General features: G+C 37.9%; 1 protein-coding gene across 1 annotated transcript; it reads right to left on the reverse strand.

Moving 5' to 3' along the window:
- Positions 1 to 1110: 1110 nt before the first annotated feature.
- On the reverse strand, positions 1111 to 2358 carry LOC147524464 (uncharacterized). Its single transcript, XM_086574927.1, has 3 exons — positions 1903 to 2358; positions 1406 to 1708; positions 1111 to 1263 (listed from the first exon to the last, which is right to left on the reverse strand). Exons 1-3 carry the CDS (start codon positions 2356 to 2358, stop codon positions 1111 to 1113), a joined length of 912 nt encoding a protein of 303 aa, XP_086431053.1.
- Positions 2359 to 17649: the final 15291 nt, after the last annotated feature.

Here is a 17649-nt window from a genome sequence, read left to right on the forward strand (position 1 = left end):
TTAACTTTGCAAATGGTTAAATGTAGAGGATGGAAGGAAGAGAGACTCAATTTTTTTTTCGATGACACTAAACTTTTTTTTTTGAACAGTAAGCTAGGGTTTTGGCCTGACCCTTATCATGCATTAAAATGATTTCTCAGATACATCCTCCCTTACAATGTTTTATAATTGGGCAGTCAATGGGGGATAGAAGGTAATACAATTGGCAGTTACAATATGCTCTCTCGGGTCAGCTACAAAAAGATCTGTTGCCCTATTAGTTTCTCTAAACACATGCCTAAACTCAATAAACTCAAAATTCATGCACATTATCTAGATGGAAACTACTATATCCATTTATTATCGGGAAAAAAAACAACCCTACTATATCCACCATCTGCCATGGGTGGTTCTTCAATCTTAGTGATAGCATGAATCGCTCTCAGGGAATCTGATGCCACTAAGATTTTTGAGATACCAATACGAAGACAAGTGGATAAGCCTTGGTGAATGGCAGTTAGTTCTTGGAATAGGACGGAGTTATGCAGGCTACTCCCTATGTATGCCGCTATCGCGTCACCATTACTGTCACGAATTATTCCCCCAGAATCAGCACCTCTACTGTTCACCACACCATCTGCATCCAATTTCACAATGCCCTCATCATGTTTAATCCAATAACAAGGGATTACCATGCTCTCCTTCATTTTAACTTGTAGGCGAAGTGTTTGCAGAAGTTGTTGAGTCTCCCCTGTGTTTACAATATCCTTGATTTTTGCCTGCAAATATGTTCTGGTCTCCCTGACAATTACATCAACCAAATCCTTGGCTTGAAGATGTTGAATAGTTTGGAATACTCTCCTGTTCCTTTCTGCCCAAATCTCATGAATCGTGGCACAGATGAAAGCTCGATAGATGTCAGCAATGTCTTTCTTTCGCTCACACATTCTAAAAATTCTTGACCATTCTCTATTGGCATTCGTAGTGGTAGTGTAGAGGCTCAAGAGCATCATGATCCCATCCATCACTTCCCTAGAGAAGGGGCACTCAAAAAATAGGTGTTTGGAATTTTCTTTTGAGTCGTGGCAAAAACAACATTCTAAGTGGTATAGGACCTTTCTATATACTAACTTATCTTGAATTTGTAAACTCCCTGAGAACAGTTGCCAAGTGTTGAAGGCATGTCTCGGGTGTACCCATCTCCCCCATACCAAAATTGCCCATCGGACTGTAGAAGATACCCCCTAGTAAAGGCTGCATAGGTAGAACTGGAAGTGTATTGCCCTGTATGAGATGGAGTCCATATAACTGTGTCCTCAAGTAGATTCGAGTGTATATGAACACTACGAATCTGTTATTTCAATCCTGAATCTTAAAGAAGCTCAATGTGGGCATTCTAACTGCCATTGGTGATCAAATCACTCACTTTAGCATCTGATGTGAGTATACCTGTCCAAGCATATTTGGCATGTTGCTTTTGGCTCAAAAGTACTGCTGAGCACCATAAATCATGCCAGATAAAAGTGTTGGAGCCATTAGCTATTTTGCTCCTTATGAATTGAGCTGCAATAGGTCTGATAGCTAGCGAGAACTTGCCTCCATACCCAGGTGCAATCTCTAGGACATGCCATGGACCAGAAATGTTTACCTTGAAGGTGTTGCTCATATACCCATTGTACCCAAGTGCTTCATTCTTTAGCTGCAATGCTGAACACAAGTCCACAATATGCTGCTTTATTCCATCTGTGCAAATTTTTAAGGTTCAGGCCACCTGCTTCCTTGGAGAGACACATCTTATCCCAGCTGGCTTGATGCATCTTCCCTTTCAATTCAGTTCCGACCACTCCAAATGAATCGGGCACAAATACTAGAGATAGTATCAAGGATATTTTTGGGAAGTATAAATGCTCGTGCCCAATATACATGGAAAGATTGGCTAACAGATTGAACAAGTTGAACTCTCCTAGCATGTGATAGAAATCTAGCTTTCCAATCAGTAATTCTTGAAGTGATTCTCTCAATGAGTGGTTGGCAGTCTTTAATCCCCAATCTTGCTGCAATAAAGGGAACTCTAAGATATGTAATTGGTGGATGAATAAGGTTCACCTGTACGATGGTAGCTAAGAGGTTAGCATCACTCTCTGATAGACCCCCAATTAAGATGGTAGTCTTAGAGTTATTTACTTGTAGCCCTGAAGTTGCAGAGAATAAATTCAATACATTCTTTATAGCAGTTAAAGATGTATGATCAGCTTTAGAGAAGATTAGAAGATCATCCGCAAAGCACAAATGCGATAGCTTGATTTTCTTGCAATGAGGATGCATCTTGATACTATTAGAGCTGATGCCTTCCTGTAACATGCACCCAAGGACCTCCATGATCAACATGAATAAATATGGGGAGATGGGATCTCCTTGCCGAAGCCCTTTTTCCATTTGAAGAACCCTTCAACAGCTCCATTGATTATGACAGAGAAATGTGGAGTAGTCATACATACAGATATCCATTGAATGAGCTTAGGAGGGAAATTAAACCATAGCATCATAGATTTAATTGTTTCCCAGTTGACCATATCATATGCTTTCTTGAGGTCAACCTTGAAAGAGCATCTAGGAGAGATCCTATTTCTGGTGTAACCTCTAAGAAGTTCATGAGACAGAAGAATATTGTCTTGAATGCTTTGCCCCAGGATAAAGGAGGTTTGGTTGGGTGAAATCAAATCTTCAATCACTCCTTTGAGCCTGCTAGTGAGCACTTTTGTAATACACCTATAGATAATGTTACAACATGCTATAGGCCAGAACTCCTCCACCTTAGCAGGATTTTTTACTTTAGGAATAAGGCACAGTAAAATAGCATTTACTCCTCTCGGCATGTGGAGAGAAATGAAGAAGTTGAGAACTGTATTGGTGAAATCATTTCCAACAGTACCCCAATAGTGCTTGTAGAAAAAAAACATTAAATCCATCTAGCCCTGGTGCCTTTGAGTCATCTATGGAAAACAGGGCTTTCATGATTTCTTCAGGGCTCACATCATGTTGGATGCGAATAAAGAAAATAATAAAGAGACAAGGACAGCAACAACAGGGAACAACCAAGGTGCGGATTAGGCTGTCCTTAAGGAAAGATTTTGCCCATTCCAGTGGTGCAAAAAGACAACAGTGGCGTCTTCCTCACAGGATACAATGGTTTAGCAGACTGACTTGCACTTGAACAGGCTGCTCTCTAAAACGGCAGTATAACTCTCTTTGGCTGCACAGTAAGAAGAGAAGAATAAGAGGTTAGGGCTATTTTGCGAGTTCTGCGTTTCTCTGGATGTGGAAGTACCCTCTATGGACGCACAGTCCTGATTATATGGAGGTAAGGTCAGTCATAACTAGTCGGTTTCCAAAACAGATAAGGAAGAGAAACCTAGTAGGAATAGAAGAACGAAACTTGCTGCTGAAGCAAAACAAGTTTAGGCAATTGGCTAAGCCACTACCCACTAGCGAGACACACACAGTAAGCCCAAGCCTAAGCCCAATCCCAAACCCGACCCGACATGACGCGACTCGGTGTGGTGTGGGCGGGCACGCGTGCGTGTGTTGCTTTGGGTGAGTCCTCCCTCCTAACACAAAACCCTTTGTACCCTAAGGGGGCACTCCCTTATGGTAAAGGAAGTCCTCATATACTTGTTTAGCTAGTGGTGGATAACCAATGCGGGACTATCTTATAGGCACTAAAGTGAAGAGAACACTCTTTGTTCATGTCTTCCATTTTGCTCGCACACACGCTTAGTACTTTGAAATACAAGAGATTCCAACAATCCCCCACTATTTCAAAATACAATGTATACAAAAAATTACTATCTCGTCATAGGGTGGGACGTCTCAAAAATAAAAGACGATAGTATGTTAGAGCAACTAGGTGACTTGTTTTTCCCTTTGAACCTACTTCATGGGATCTCCAATCATATAGGTAGGGTTGCCGTCAGTGTCTCCATCTATCTTAAGCAAAAGTCTCATCCCCCTCAACGTTTCAACCACGTACTTGCCTCCTGCTAAGTGGTTTGGTCAGAGGATTGACCAAATTTAACTCTAACCTCACATAATCTAGAGCCACAACTCCAGATTCCAGCAGCTACTTTATAGACTTTAGTCTCAGACGTATATGTCTTCTTTTCCCATTGTATAATTTGCTCTTTTCCTTTGTTATTGCGGCTTGACAGTCACAATAGGTATAGCTAGAGGTGGTTTTGTACCAATTGGAAGATCTGCCAAGAGATTTCTAAGCCACTCAGCCTCAGTACTTGCTTTATCTAAAGCAATAAGCTCGGACGAACGAGCTATCAAGGTCTGCTTAGAAGATTTCCAAGCGACTGCACCTCCACCAAGGGTGAATATATAACCACTAGTGGACTTGATATCATGAGAATCAGAGATCCAGTTTGCATCACAATAACCCTCTATCACAGGTGAACTTTGTCTAAATCGTATGTCGTAATCCATTGTTCCTCTCAAGTACTTAGCTAGTCTTTCTAACGCACTCCAATGTTCCTTGCTATGACAATGAGTGTATCTGCTTAACCTGCTAACTACATAAGCAATGTTAGGTCTAGTGAAATTCATCAAGTACATGAGACTACCAATAATTTGGGCATATTTAGACTGAAGGACACTATGTTGATTATTTTTCTTAAGTTCACTATTTGCCTCATAAGGTGTCGACACAGGCTTACTACCATAATAGTTAAACTTTTTCAAAAACTTCTCAACATAATACTCTTGTGAAAGCATATAGCTATCACAGTTTCTGATGATTTTGATTCCAAGAATCACATAAGCTTCTCCCAAATCCTTCATTTCAAATTGGGAACATCTTGGTTTTTCTCACAACATCAAGGCTAGGACTGATGATTAACATGTCATCCATATATAGACAGATAATCACATACGTATTCACATCAAAAGATTTAAAGTAAACACTTTTATCAGCATCATTAATTTGATATCCATTGGACATCATGACGTTGTCAAACTTTTCATGCCATTGTTTTGGCGCTTGTTTCAACCCATATAAAGACTTAACTAATTTGCATACCTTATGCTCATTCCCTGCTACTATAGTACCTTCAGGCTGCATTATATATATTTCTTCATCAAGATCACCATTCAAAAATGCAGTTTTTACATCCATTTGATGAATAAATTAATTATGAATAGCAGCTAAAGCCATTATAACTCTTATAGAAGAAATCCTAGTTACAGGAGCATAAGTATCAAAATAGTCAATGCCTTTTTTCTGGGAGAACCCTTTGACTACTAGTCTAGCCTTGTATTTATCAATGGAACCATCTAGTTTCAGTTTCTTTTTGAAGATCCACTTGTAACATATAGGTTTCTCCCTAGGAGGTAGATCAACTATCTCCCATGTGTGATTAGATATAATCGAATCTAGTTCTGAGTTTATAGCATCTTTCCAGAAAGGTGCATCTCTAGAATTGATTGCCTCATTATACGTCACAGGATCATTATCAATAAGAAATGTGTAAAAGTCATCACCAAAATTGGTGGATTTTCTATCTCTTTAACTCTTCCAAATTTCTTGTTCAGAAATTTCAAGATCTGTTGATTGTTGTTCACTAGGAGCAACCAACCTCTAAATGCGAATTTTCAAAAGAAACACATTCTCAAAGAAATCAGCATTTTTTCTCTCTATAATAGTGTTAGTATCGACAAGGTTATTATTAGATTTTACTATTAAAAATCTATATGCAACACTATTATGAGCATAACTAATGAACATACAATCAACAGTTCTAGGTCCCAATTTTCTCTTTTTAGGTTGTTCACTAGAACCTTTGCAAGACACCCCCACATTTTAAAGTATATCAGGTTAAGTACATGATCTTTCCATAATTCTTATGGTGTCTAATTCCCTATTTTCTTGTTGGGTATCCTATTCTCTATATGGTAAGCAGATAGGATTGCTTCCCCCCACAAGTTCAGGGAAGCTTCAGAACTTACAAAGCATAACATTCATAATCTCTTTTAGTGTTCTGTTTTTCCGTTCTGCTACTCCGTTAGACTTAGGAGAGTATGGTGGAGTAGTCTCATGAATAATGTCATTTTTGTCACAAAAGTCCTAGAAGGGGTTAAACTCATATTCTCTACCCCAGTCAGACCGAAGTCTTTTAATGTTACAGTTAAGCTAGTTTTTAACTTCAGCTTTGTACTTGAGAAACATCTCACCTATCTCATGCTTGTTCCTGAGTAAATATACCATGGTGTACCTAGAGAAGTCATCTATGAATGTAATATAATAAAACTTTCCCCCTCTATACATGGTACTTCTGAATTCACCCAAATCCGTATGAATAAGGGTTAGTAATTCAGTTTTATCTCTAGAAATAGTTCTACAAGGTTTCTTTGTGACTTTAGTCTCAGCACATATCTCACATTTATCATTAGGAAAATCAGAAATATCAAACAATAAACCACATGCTTTTATCCTTTTCATATACTGAACATTCACATGTCCTAGTCTACCATGCCATATATTAAAAAAGTCGAGCAAGTAAGCATAAGCAGATTCATTCTCATCAATAATAATGTTGTCAAGTACATTTAACATGAAAAGACCACTGTTATTACAATAACTTTTCCCAACAAAACTCTTATTCTTACTCAGAACGAACTTGTCACTTTCAAAAGTCACCTTGACTCCAACTTTTCCCAGTAATGACATAGAAATTAGATTCTGACGAATCTCAGGAACATGGAGAACATTACTAAGTGAAAGGGTTTTCCCTGAAGTTAACTTCAAAAGAATCTTGCCTATTCCCTCAACAGGAACAGACCTTGAGTCACCCATATAGACCTTGTCATCTTTCACTAGTATATAGTTTGAGAAGGCTTCAACATCACCACAGACGTGGCGGGTGGCACCAAAATCTAGTACCCAGTTCTTCTTCCCAGTGGCCATGAACACTTGTGACATTATAACAGCAATTATATCATCTCCCTCAACTAAATTAGTGTTGGGAGGATCATCAGTGTCTTTCTTGTGTCTGCACTGAAAATCCCTATGTCCCGGTTTACCACAAACATAACAATTTCCATTGCCAGTACCACTCTTTTTAAAAGAAGTGCCTTTGACCTTGAAATTCTTATTTTTGTTGTACTTCTGCTTTTTAGAGTTTTTGTTAGATTTGTTGGGATTACCTTCAATGAAATTGGCTTTGGAATGGAATTCCTTAGACAACACCTCATCCTGAGTCTTGTTCTTTTCCTCTTTGTGAATGTGAATGATCACATCCTCAAGAGTCATTTGATTGTGTTTATGCTTCATACTATTCTTATAGTGTTTCCAAGACTCGGGGAGTTTCTCAATTAAACATCTAGCAATAAAGGTCTCGGGTAAATCAATACCCTCAGTTTTCAAATCATTAACTAGCACATGAAAATTATGAATTTGAGACGTTACATCTCTATCCTCTCTCATCTGGAACTTTAGAAAAGTCCCTACAATATATATTTGAGTACCAACATCCTCTATTATATATTTTTTTTCTTCAAACTCTCCCATATATCATGTGCATTCTTGTTTGAACAAGAAATATCAAAAATTTCATTTGATAAAGTACTCAAAATAGCATGATGACATACCTTATTCCAATTACGCCAAGCAGCTTGATTTCTTTTGAAATCATTAGAACCCTCCATGGGTGCTGTATCAGTGAGATACTTTGCATAGTTAAGTACATCTAGGGCTGAGAACACCCTTTCTCTCCATTGCTTGAAGTGTGAACCGCTGAAAGATTCAATCTTTGACACATTGGGTAAGTTGCGAGCATTCAGTAGAGGTGCAACATCCATTATATTCGAAGTAACCTCCATGACTCCTGAACTGGTTTCTTTGTTCAGCGTGTCGTTGGTGTAGACATCTCGATTCTTTCCTTAAGATTGTTGGATGCGAATAAAGAAAACAATAAAGAGACAAGGACAGCAGTAATAGGGAACAACCAAGGCGCGGATTAGGTTGTCCTTAAGGAAAGATTTTGCCCCTTCCAGTGGTGTAGAAAGGCAACAGTGGTGTCTTCCTCATAGGATACAATGGTTTAGAAGGCTGACTTGCACTCGAACAGGCTGCTCTCTATAACGGCAGTATAACTCTCTCTGGCGGCACAGTAAGAAAAGAAGAAGAATAAGCTAGGGCTATTTCGTGAGTTTTGTGTTTCTCTGGATGTGAAAGTACCCTCTATGGACGCACAGTCACTACAAGAAACAGGGTCTTTAGCGACAGAAAAAAATGTCGCTGAAAATCGCAAACACGTCGCTAATACCATATGGCGACGTTTTTTGGAGTGTCGGGGCAACGTCGCTAATGCTATAGTCGGCAATGATATATAGCCACGATATTTTAACGTCACCAAATAGCAGATATTTACCGACGATTATTACTGTCGCTATTTCTCTAATTTCGTCGCTAACTCATTTTGGTATTCTTAATGTAGTAATGTCGCAAAAGATGAACTTTTGGCGACGTTTTGACAATCGTCGATAATAAGGCATTATTTGCAACGTTTTTAACGTCGATAAAGGTCTAATTTTTTTGAAAATTTTAGTGTTATTAGCGACATTTTAATCATCACTATAAGTCCAAAAAATTTAAAAAACAAAGATCTTATTAGCGACGTTTTTATTGTCACTAGAGATATTAGTAATTTGAAACTTTGGTTATATAAGCGACGTTGTTAACGTCGTTAAAAATATAAAATATTTGAATTTTATGTATTTTTAGTGATGTTTCTATCGTCGAGAAAGGTCAAACGAATTAAAAAAAATTAGTGTTCGTTATAAGCGACGTTTTGATCGTAGCTTGAGTAAAAAAAAGCGGTTAGTTGTGATTATATTCCCACACTACATGCGTCGCAAAAGACTATTTTTATCACTAATATCGTTGCCGATTGTACACCATAAGTCCAACCCCCCCCCTTTCCCATTCAACAAATAAATGCAAAATAAAATAACCATAACATCAATTACCTTAAACAACAAATTTCCAATAAATAAAAGTGAGTTAATTCACTCCATTAGAAGCAAAAGAGAGTTGCATCATCCCCCTTCCATAATTTTTATTTCTAAATTCAACTTAAGAAAAGTATGAACTGAAACAAAATCATTTCTAAACATCCCTCAAGTCTTGAACCATCTTCACAAAAAAAAAATGATGATAAAAAAACATTTAGATTCCTCTAGTGCCTCTTGCAATTTCAAACCGCCATTTCTTCACAAAAACTAATACCAAACCGACCCATTTTGACGTAAGATTATCTGCATACAATGATATTATATTAGACCACAAAAAAAAATGAAAACAAAAAATATAATAGTTTCATCACGTCAAAATTAAAATCTGGTGAACTATTAACAATTATGTTAAGTTTAAATTGTACCCAAGATTAGTCTAACTAAAAGTTCTGACTCAGACAATATGAAAAAACAAAAATTCTAAAGTAACATACAAGTTGAGCCGAATTTCATAGACACACTGATGTGGCAAAGGTTATGTCTACCCAAATCTCAAATAATTACATACCTAAGATAAGATACGCGACTTTTATAGTAAAAAATTCGACAGAGTCTCCTCTGTATTTTCAACATTTCATAAATATAATAATCTGTCATAACCTGGAAATCACAATAATATATTTCACAAGATGGTGAAAACCTCATATTCCATTTACCAAAACTGAAGGGACTATATGCAACCTAAAACATGATATGGAAGCTTATTCATTCCGATCAAACAACTATATCCCGATCAAACAACACTAACACATATCAGAAAATAGTTAAATTCATAAATCATACCATATTGAAGGAGGACCACCAAGCTTCTCCATGAGATAGTCCAACTGGCGTTGTTGTTGTTGAATTTGCGCCTGGTGTGTTCCTTGTGTCTCTTGAGCTGCTTCCTTCCATCCTCGCAACTCTTCTAACTGAGACTCTGCCTCCTCTGCTCTTGCTCTCAACTGATCCATATCTGGGTGCTCATATCCAGCCACACGTTTACGGGATGGGGGTGCCTCGCCATGTCCAAGACCACGTTTATAACCAGGTCTTACGCCCAAGACTTCATCAAAAATTTCTTCTTCAGTCAAAGGGTTAGAACCTTCTGGTGTAGGTTGATTTTGTAGTTCCACCATTCTCTCCTGAAAAGAAAACAAATAGATATAACTATCTCACAAAAGTATGATTTAGCTAACTTAAAGGGTAAGTACGAGTTAATTACATAATTATTTTCTGCTTCATGAGAAACCCAGCCTTTTTTCTCAATGAAATGAGTCTTACGATATATATGCGATCATCCCAACCTCTTGTTGAGTCTCGGGATCAACTAACCGTGTCATTTTAAAAGACAGACAAAATTCCAAAGTTAGTACTAAAAAGAAAACTATTTATAATATCTAAAATTAATCAATTAAGTGTACCATGTCAAGACGGATCCGACAAAAGATTTTGACCCAAAGACAATGGTTGACGATGAGGCATGAGCGGTGTATTGGTTATGCTGCGTACTAACATCCGGATTAAAACAAATAAACAATGCATCATAAAAGAACTATTATAATGTGTATAAGTACAACAACCAACCCTTTAGCACTACCACTTCCCACATTGAATTTGGCCACCATAACCTCTTCTTTAAAAAGAGGAGTAAACTCACTTACCTTGAACTTATCTGTTTCCCACAGATTGCACCATCTCTCCCAAGACTCTTGTGATACACCATCAAATGGGTGTTGACGTTTGTTCACATTATTTGGAATGCTCACGTAGTACTTGTGAAGGGCACACCTATGATCTCTGAAACGATCCCTAATATAATTATTAACAATAGTTTCGACATGTGGTAGATGGATGTCCATGTCAAACTTTTGCTACAAAAACAAATAAAATAAAATACAGACAAAGATATCATAAAGACGTAATTTTCAGCACGATGCTTTAAAGAGTTTAGTAAAAGAAACAATTAATTAGCAAACATCAATTACCAAAACAAGCTTGTGAAGACTTTTCCTTTGATCATCAGTCACGTCTTTCCAGTAATGGGCAAAAGGCGGTATTCTAAACCTAGCAATGATGCCAAGCTCAGTGATCCACTGTTGGCTCCAATTGCATACAGGCCTATCTTTCCCAATAGCAATCTCTATCCTCGGTTTTCCACCCCCTCGTGCTAAGTGGTTCTTAAGAATTAGGTTTTGGGTCTTCTTTCTAGGCTCCCATTTTTTGGCTTTCATAATTATTTAGAAGACAAGATATTTGTTAGTAAGTATTGTACCAACACTAGCAGAACCGTAAAAGATTAGTATGAAGAAGAATAGTACAAAATTAAAAAAGAATTATACCAACACTAGAACCATCTTTGCGCTGGCCGAGTGGCTCGAGACGTGATGTAACACGAAAGCACGCGATGTGGACGACACAGTGCCATAGCTACACCAAAGCAAATTAAATAGTAATACTTTTAAACAAAAGGCAATAAAAGAAGAATAATAAGAGTACAATATCAAAAGGCAATAGAAGAAAAGGTTCCCGAAAGTTTGAACCTATTTAATATTTACTTCAAGCAAAGAGTAAATCACACCTATAATCAGATCATATTCATGATTCAAAGTTAATATCAAATATTAATGAATCTCTATAGAAAGGATAATCAACATGAACCCTCGAGGGTTTACGAATTAACTAGCAACCTACAATGTCTTTGTGAGTAATGAAAACTTCAAGTCACATCTTAACCTTTACATGTGTAAGTAATACCGCACATGTTAGCACGATACAACCTCCAAATACTTACATTAGGATAGACAAGGTCCTATCCAAATCAAGACGTGTCTTTGATTGAAAACCATGGGAGGGCATGAAATTCGACTCTATTCATCGGGGTCAAGACACTAAAAAGACTAATTGTTCCACAAAGACAATATCCAAATGACTTCTCACCACTCAATAAGTATAATAACTCACATCACACTCATGTTTTCCCTTCTTAAGAGCTCCAAAGAACACCCAAAGATAAAGGGTCCACTTATTCTTAATCTATATTTCCACAAGATATTGATGGGAGTATCGCCGCTATCTGTAGAATAAACAAGAAAGCCATGCAATCCATAAACCAGGGATCCTCTATGTTCATTACCTCAACAAAACATATGATAGTTTTACCGTTGAGATACTCATTTGGATATTTGCAGTCATATCTTAATAATCAAGTTTTGACGGCACAAATCAATAAAAATTGGTGAATCAAGTAGGCACTAGAGTCTCTTTAAACATCAAATCCTTCAGATATTCAAATTTTGTTGCTTCCACGGATATATGATTGATTCCCAACTCATCGCTAAGTACAAATATTGGTACTACAATTCCCTGCAACTATCCAGATATGCACTACACAGGAAGAGAAACGCCTAAAAGTTGGTATATCCTTACATCCAAGGAGCAATGATGGCAAGTAAACAGTAATGAGACGCTCGGTTCAAACTCAGCCCGTATTCCATGTGAGTTAGTTGACTTCGATTAGACTAGACCGACCCAGAGAGGAGGCCAAAGACTTGTAGTGGAAGTAGGAGTAGGAGTGTACTTTCTATCAGGCGAGTCCCGAGCAAGTACTATATAAAGGAAAAAGGAGAATAATAATAAGAAGAGCTATTTGGGAAGACTCTCGTATATAAGAAGATTCATACCAAAAATATCTGAGAAAGTGTCGAAGTACAAGAAAGAACAGGCAGACTCAAATGTCTGAAACACGCCCGATGAACCGACCCACATACCCTTTTTCCCCCACCTGGAAGAACAAGTCCGATAGCGAGATCCATGGCTAAGAAAAGGACTTTCATTCCCCTATCTTGGTGGTTGAAAGCGGTTTACCCTGAAAAAGACGGATACAAGGGTGATGATCAGTTGATCTCTACTCCCCCTATAGCCAATGCGCCAACCAAAAACGAAGAGGCACAGCCCCAAAGCTTCCCCATAATCTTTCACAAGGTCTGTGAAAAAGATCTGATGGATGGACTAAGCCAGGAAGAACTATCGATAAGAAGGCGCAATTAGTGAAGAGATGATGCGGCTACTAGGATAAGAGCGGGCCGACCTTTTTTGCGTTCTGGGGCCCGTACCGTAACTATCGATAAGACTTTATGTCCTGAATTAGGTTCAAAAGGCTTTATAGCTCATGACGAATTGCAAATCGGCGAACAACCAAACCCGATGCAAGGGACTCAACTAAGCTCATGATAGCAAGTGGTTCAATTCAAGTATTCAAGAAAGCAAAGGAGTAGGTTCTGGAGCTCTAAGCAAATTAAAGCAAGAAATCACCGTGTCCGAAGCCGAAGTCGATCCGAGAAGCTCGGTTCTTCATCGTGATCGATCAAACAAAATCGATAAAGACATAACCTAACCTACTGTGGTAACGATAAAGAAAGAACAAAAGGGAAGGCAAGGCCCCCTCACTAGACAGTCTGAGCAAGCTTGTAGTCACTCCCTCGCCCATGTCAACAGATAATTGTTGGGCATTCCAGCCAAGGACTTGAAGATGTCACCACCTTACGTGATAGGGCGATCCGACATTTACATAAAAAAAAAGCAAATAAATCGGCTGGGAGACAGAGGTCTTTCTTACTAGCTGTAAATCCATGGAAGCAACCCGTAGTAAGGACTGTCAGACTCATACTAGCTACAACCCCCGAAGTCGCTTTGAATCCGTGGACCCGCATTAATCGCATGCCGGGAAGAGACTCGCTTTGTCAACAAATATAACACCGCATGCCGAGGAAGAGACTTTGCATTCCGTGGACCCGCATAATCGCGAGGTCCGGCCGACACAGAGAAATGAAGGAACACTAGGTTTCATTATCCAGAAGTTTACCCTTCTTTCTTGTAAGCAGATAACCCGCCGGGTTGGCAACCCGTGATTAACTAAACACTCGCGCAATTTCGCCAGAAAGACTTTTCTCGATCCCCAACATCCGTGGGGAGCACTTGTATCATTATACGATGCATAGGTTACTACCTTGATTCATTTGATTTTCTCACCCAAAGGCGGGTGTTGGTCATCAAGGATGGACATAGATGCCCCTTTTTATCGAAAGTTGATCCTTAACGCGTGTTGTTCTAACATAACATCTATTACTTAAGAGTCCGTAACGAAAGTAGATACTTCGCAGTAAAGATAATCGAGATTGGATCGGGTAATAAGGTAGACTTCACATATCGCCAGCATTACCACTAAACTTAAGAGATGAACATATCCAATATAAAAAAGCTCCCCTGAACATAATAGGTTGGTTCATAATAGGTTGGAGACGATTCATATTTCTAACAGTCAAAAACCATAATGAACAAGGCATTATACTAGATATGCAAAACTTCATGACAAAAAGTAGCAAACAAAAGACATGCTGAAGTAAGAAAAACAGGTTTCCTAAGCTTATGTATTCTCTACTGTCCTATGACCAAGGTATAGATAGAGATATAGACGCTGAAAAAGGTAAAAAGGAAGAGAGAGAGAGAGAGAGAGACTGTGCTTTGCCTGTGTGTCTGCAAGAGATGGTTCAGGAGCATATTTTATAGGAAAGAAGGAAAATGCCAAGTCATTTAAAAGCTGAAATGGGAATACAATATGCAGGTGATTGGTTGGATGGACATCTTAAAAGAAGTCGACTACGTAACAGGTGACTAAAGCTTTGAAGGGGAATTGAAGGAGCAAATGAACACCGGGATGGATTTCAGTTTTGGATTCGGCCGAGTGAACCTTGTTGAAGTTCTTTCTCCGCATTTCATTTCAAGCAGATTCCAAAGAGTTGTACTAAACCGTCAGAGAAACTATCCTAAAGATCATTTCGACAAGATGTTAGCTTACTCCCAAGTCCCAAACACACCCAAATTTCCTTGAAGGGGATGGGGTTGAGGAGAAGAAGCAAAGCAGACTTAATGATGAGATATAAGTAAGTCGATCGTAAACTAATGGCGCATTCTATTTAACAAAATCTTTCATGAAAGCAGCTTATTTTCTCGTGAGAGAGGTTCTCAATTGGGGAGCATATGCAAAAATAAAAGGACAGAACAAAACACAAACAAGATATGTATCACCTCCCAAACGATAGCTTCAAAATTCAATGCAAAGGCCGTTGTCTCTTGTTCATATGATAAAACACGGTACCAAAAACACAAGGAGGAAACCGCTTTCAAAGAAAGAAACTACTCACATGAAAATGTGAAGTGCACCAGAGACTTAAAAGATTGCACTGGGAATTGGACGCAAAAAAAAACATTCCCCAAACCATATCACATCTATCCTTTGAGCAATAACTCCAACACCTGTTAAAGTCACTACTTGAAACAAAATATAGAGATGCCACTCTTGATATGCATTATCGACAAATCCCCATTGAGAATGAGTTATATTGTTAACATTTTAAAGATATCATCCCTCTATCTTGTACGCACATTATTTTTAGGAGTAAATAATTTGCTAAAAAGCGAGCGTGAGACTTTCATCTCAAGTTTATTATCCAAAATTCTAGGAAAAAAAATGTAAACACGGATTGCACTAAAAATCTTAGAACAATGGCAAAAGGGAACTTACCAAGATACAGCAATTCAGATGTGAAGTGGTGGACCATATTCCACAATTCATTTATTAGAGTTATACGAATCTGAGCTTTTATCAGGATCAGATATGACCAAATAAAACGCAGCTCACGAGCTTATATATAGTAAGAAAAACACAATATATCATGTATTGCCACATGTGCACACTATGAGGTGTTGCTACTAGTAAAAAACATCAACAGAAGTAAGACAACACATAATGTTAGAACCATTATAGCTTTAATGGACTAGTCCAGTGAAGGACAAAAAAAATGACAACTAACACGAAACACAAAAAATGTAGAGATACCATAACAAAGATAGAAGGCAGGTTATGAACCATCAAATGTGGCCATTAACACATAGTTAAGAACTGACAACTAACACGAAACACAAAGTGGACACTAGAGAGTACAATACTTTTAAACAAAAGGCAATAAAAGAAAAGTAAGAAGAGTACAATATCAAAAGGCAATAAAAACGAAGCCTACAAGTATGAATGTGTGATATACATTTATAAGTATTTGAGAAATATATATTTTTATAGAAGAAAAATAACAAGCTTTTACATTGATTATGATTAATCAATATCAATATCATTATCACTCGAAAGAATCTCCTCTTCAGTACAATATTCTATCAATGTATCATCTTCTTCAATGTCATAGTCATTGGTCATAATTGTATCGTCAGTCTGGTTAGTGTCCACAATATTGTTAAAGACCTCATTTGCATCAACCTCTTCAACCTCATCTAGGTTCACATCATCTCTATTCATTGGCACAAGCGTAACTTCATCACTTAGAATTTCATCAACTATGAGTTGCTCCTCTTGTTGATAAGTCTCAGCATTCTGATGCACTCCGATTTCTTCCTCTTTCTCTAGAACATCAAACGTGTTCCTATGAACTATCTTCTGTGCAACTTGCCAATCACCACGCAATTTGGTGTCTGCCACATAGAATACTTGACTTGTTTGTGTGGCCAACACAAATGGATCATCTTTATACCACTTCCTAGACACATTAACACTAATGAAATATCTATCTACATGGATTCCTGTTTTTTTGTTACTAACATCCCACCAATCACACTTGAAAAGCCAAACTCGTTTCCCAAATATATATTCTAACTCTAAAACATCCGCCAGGACACCATAAAACTCGATATCATTTGATTGGTCTCCCCTTTAACAACCACACCACTATTTTGAGTCCGTAAAGTTTTCTCACGATCCTTGGTATGAAACCTAATTCCATTGATAATGCAACCACTATATCGAGTCACACGATGATCGGGACCGCATGATAGTGAATATAAATCATCGGTTGCCTTGGGAGATTTCTCATAGTACAGTTGTTCCATCTATCAAATGGGAAAAAAATTAATAATAATTTAAGATCTTTTGTAATCGAGTGAACCTAACTACATGTTAACTTAATTTAACACTTACGCGAGCCCGGAACCATTCAGCAAAATGTTGTTCCTGCCTTTTTTCCAAATCACGAGAGTTGTGCTTTTGTAGCTCAGCCATATGCTCACTCCAAAATGAGTATTATTATCTTTCGTGATTGATTTAACACAATCTACACACGACACATCTAATAAAAAAAGACACTTACTCTAAATATGATGATATTTCTTCTGAATTGTTTAACACATAATATCGAGCCTTGTTGAAATCCTTTGAACTCATTGTTATATAATTCGGAGCTCCCAATGGTCTAACATTATGTGAGAAAACATGCAACCCCTTGGTTTGTTTCACTTGACCACCGTCGTAGTTACAATCTTCACGGTTGAACCGCGTTTCAATTCCTTTGAGATACATTGAACAAAAAGTGAGACATTCAGAGTCAATGTACGCTTCTGCAATGGAACCTTCCGGTGTGCCCTATTACTTAACATATTGTTTGAGAGTTTTGAGAAATCTGCGATAAAGTGTTATATAAGTAAAGTTAGATGAGGTATCAAAGTATGATAGTATTTTAGCACCAAAATGAGTAGAATATAGTTTATGAACATCACCTC

Source organism: Coptis chinensis, chromosome 1 (genome assembly GCF_015680905.1).
Source record: "Coptis chinensis isolate HL-2020 chromosome 1, ASM1568090v1, whole genome shotgun sequence".
In the NCBI taxonomy this organism is placed as follows: domain Eukaryota; kingdom Viridiplantae; phylum Streptophyta; class Magnoliopsida; order Ranunculales; family Ranunculaceae; genus Coptis; species Coptis chinensis.

Bases quoted from the DNA above. Each gene is read 5' to 3' on its own strand.
- LOC147524464 (XM_086574927.1), bottom strand. From the start codon at position 2,358: ATGGAGGTCCTTGGGTGCATGTTACAGGAAGGCATCAGCTCTAATAGT. The intron at 1,709-1,902 runs GTATATTGGGCA...GGAATAAAGCAG, and splicing joins CTGTTAGCCAATCTTTCCAT to CATATTGTGGACTTGTGTTC. The intron at 1,264-1,405 runs GTGAGTGATTTG...CATCTCATACAG, and splicing joins TACTCACATCAGATGCTAAA to GGCAATACACTTCCAGTTCT.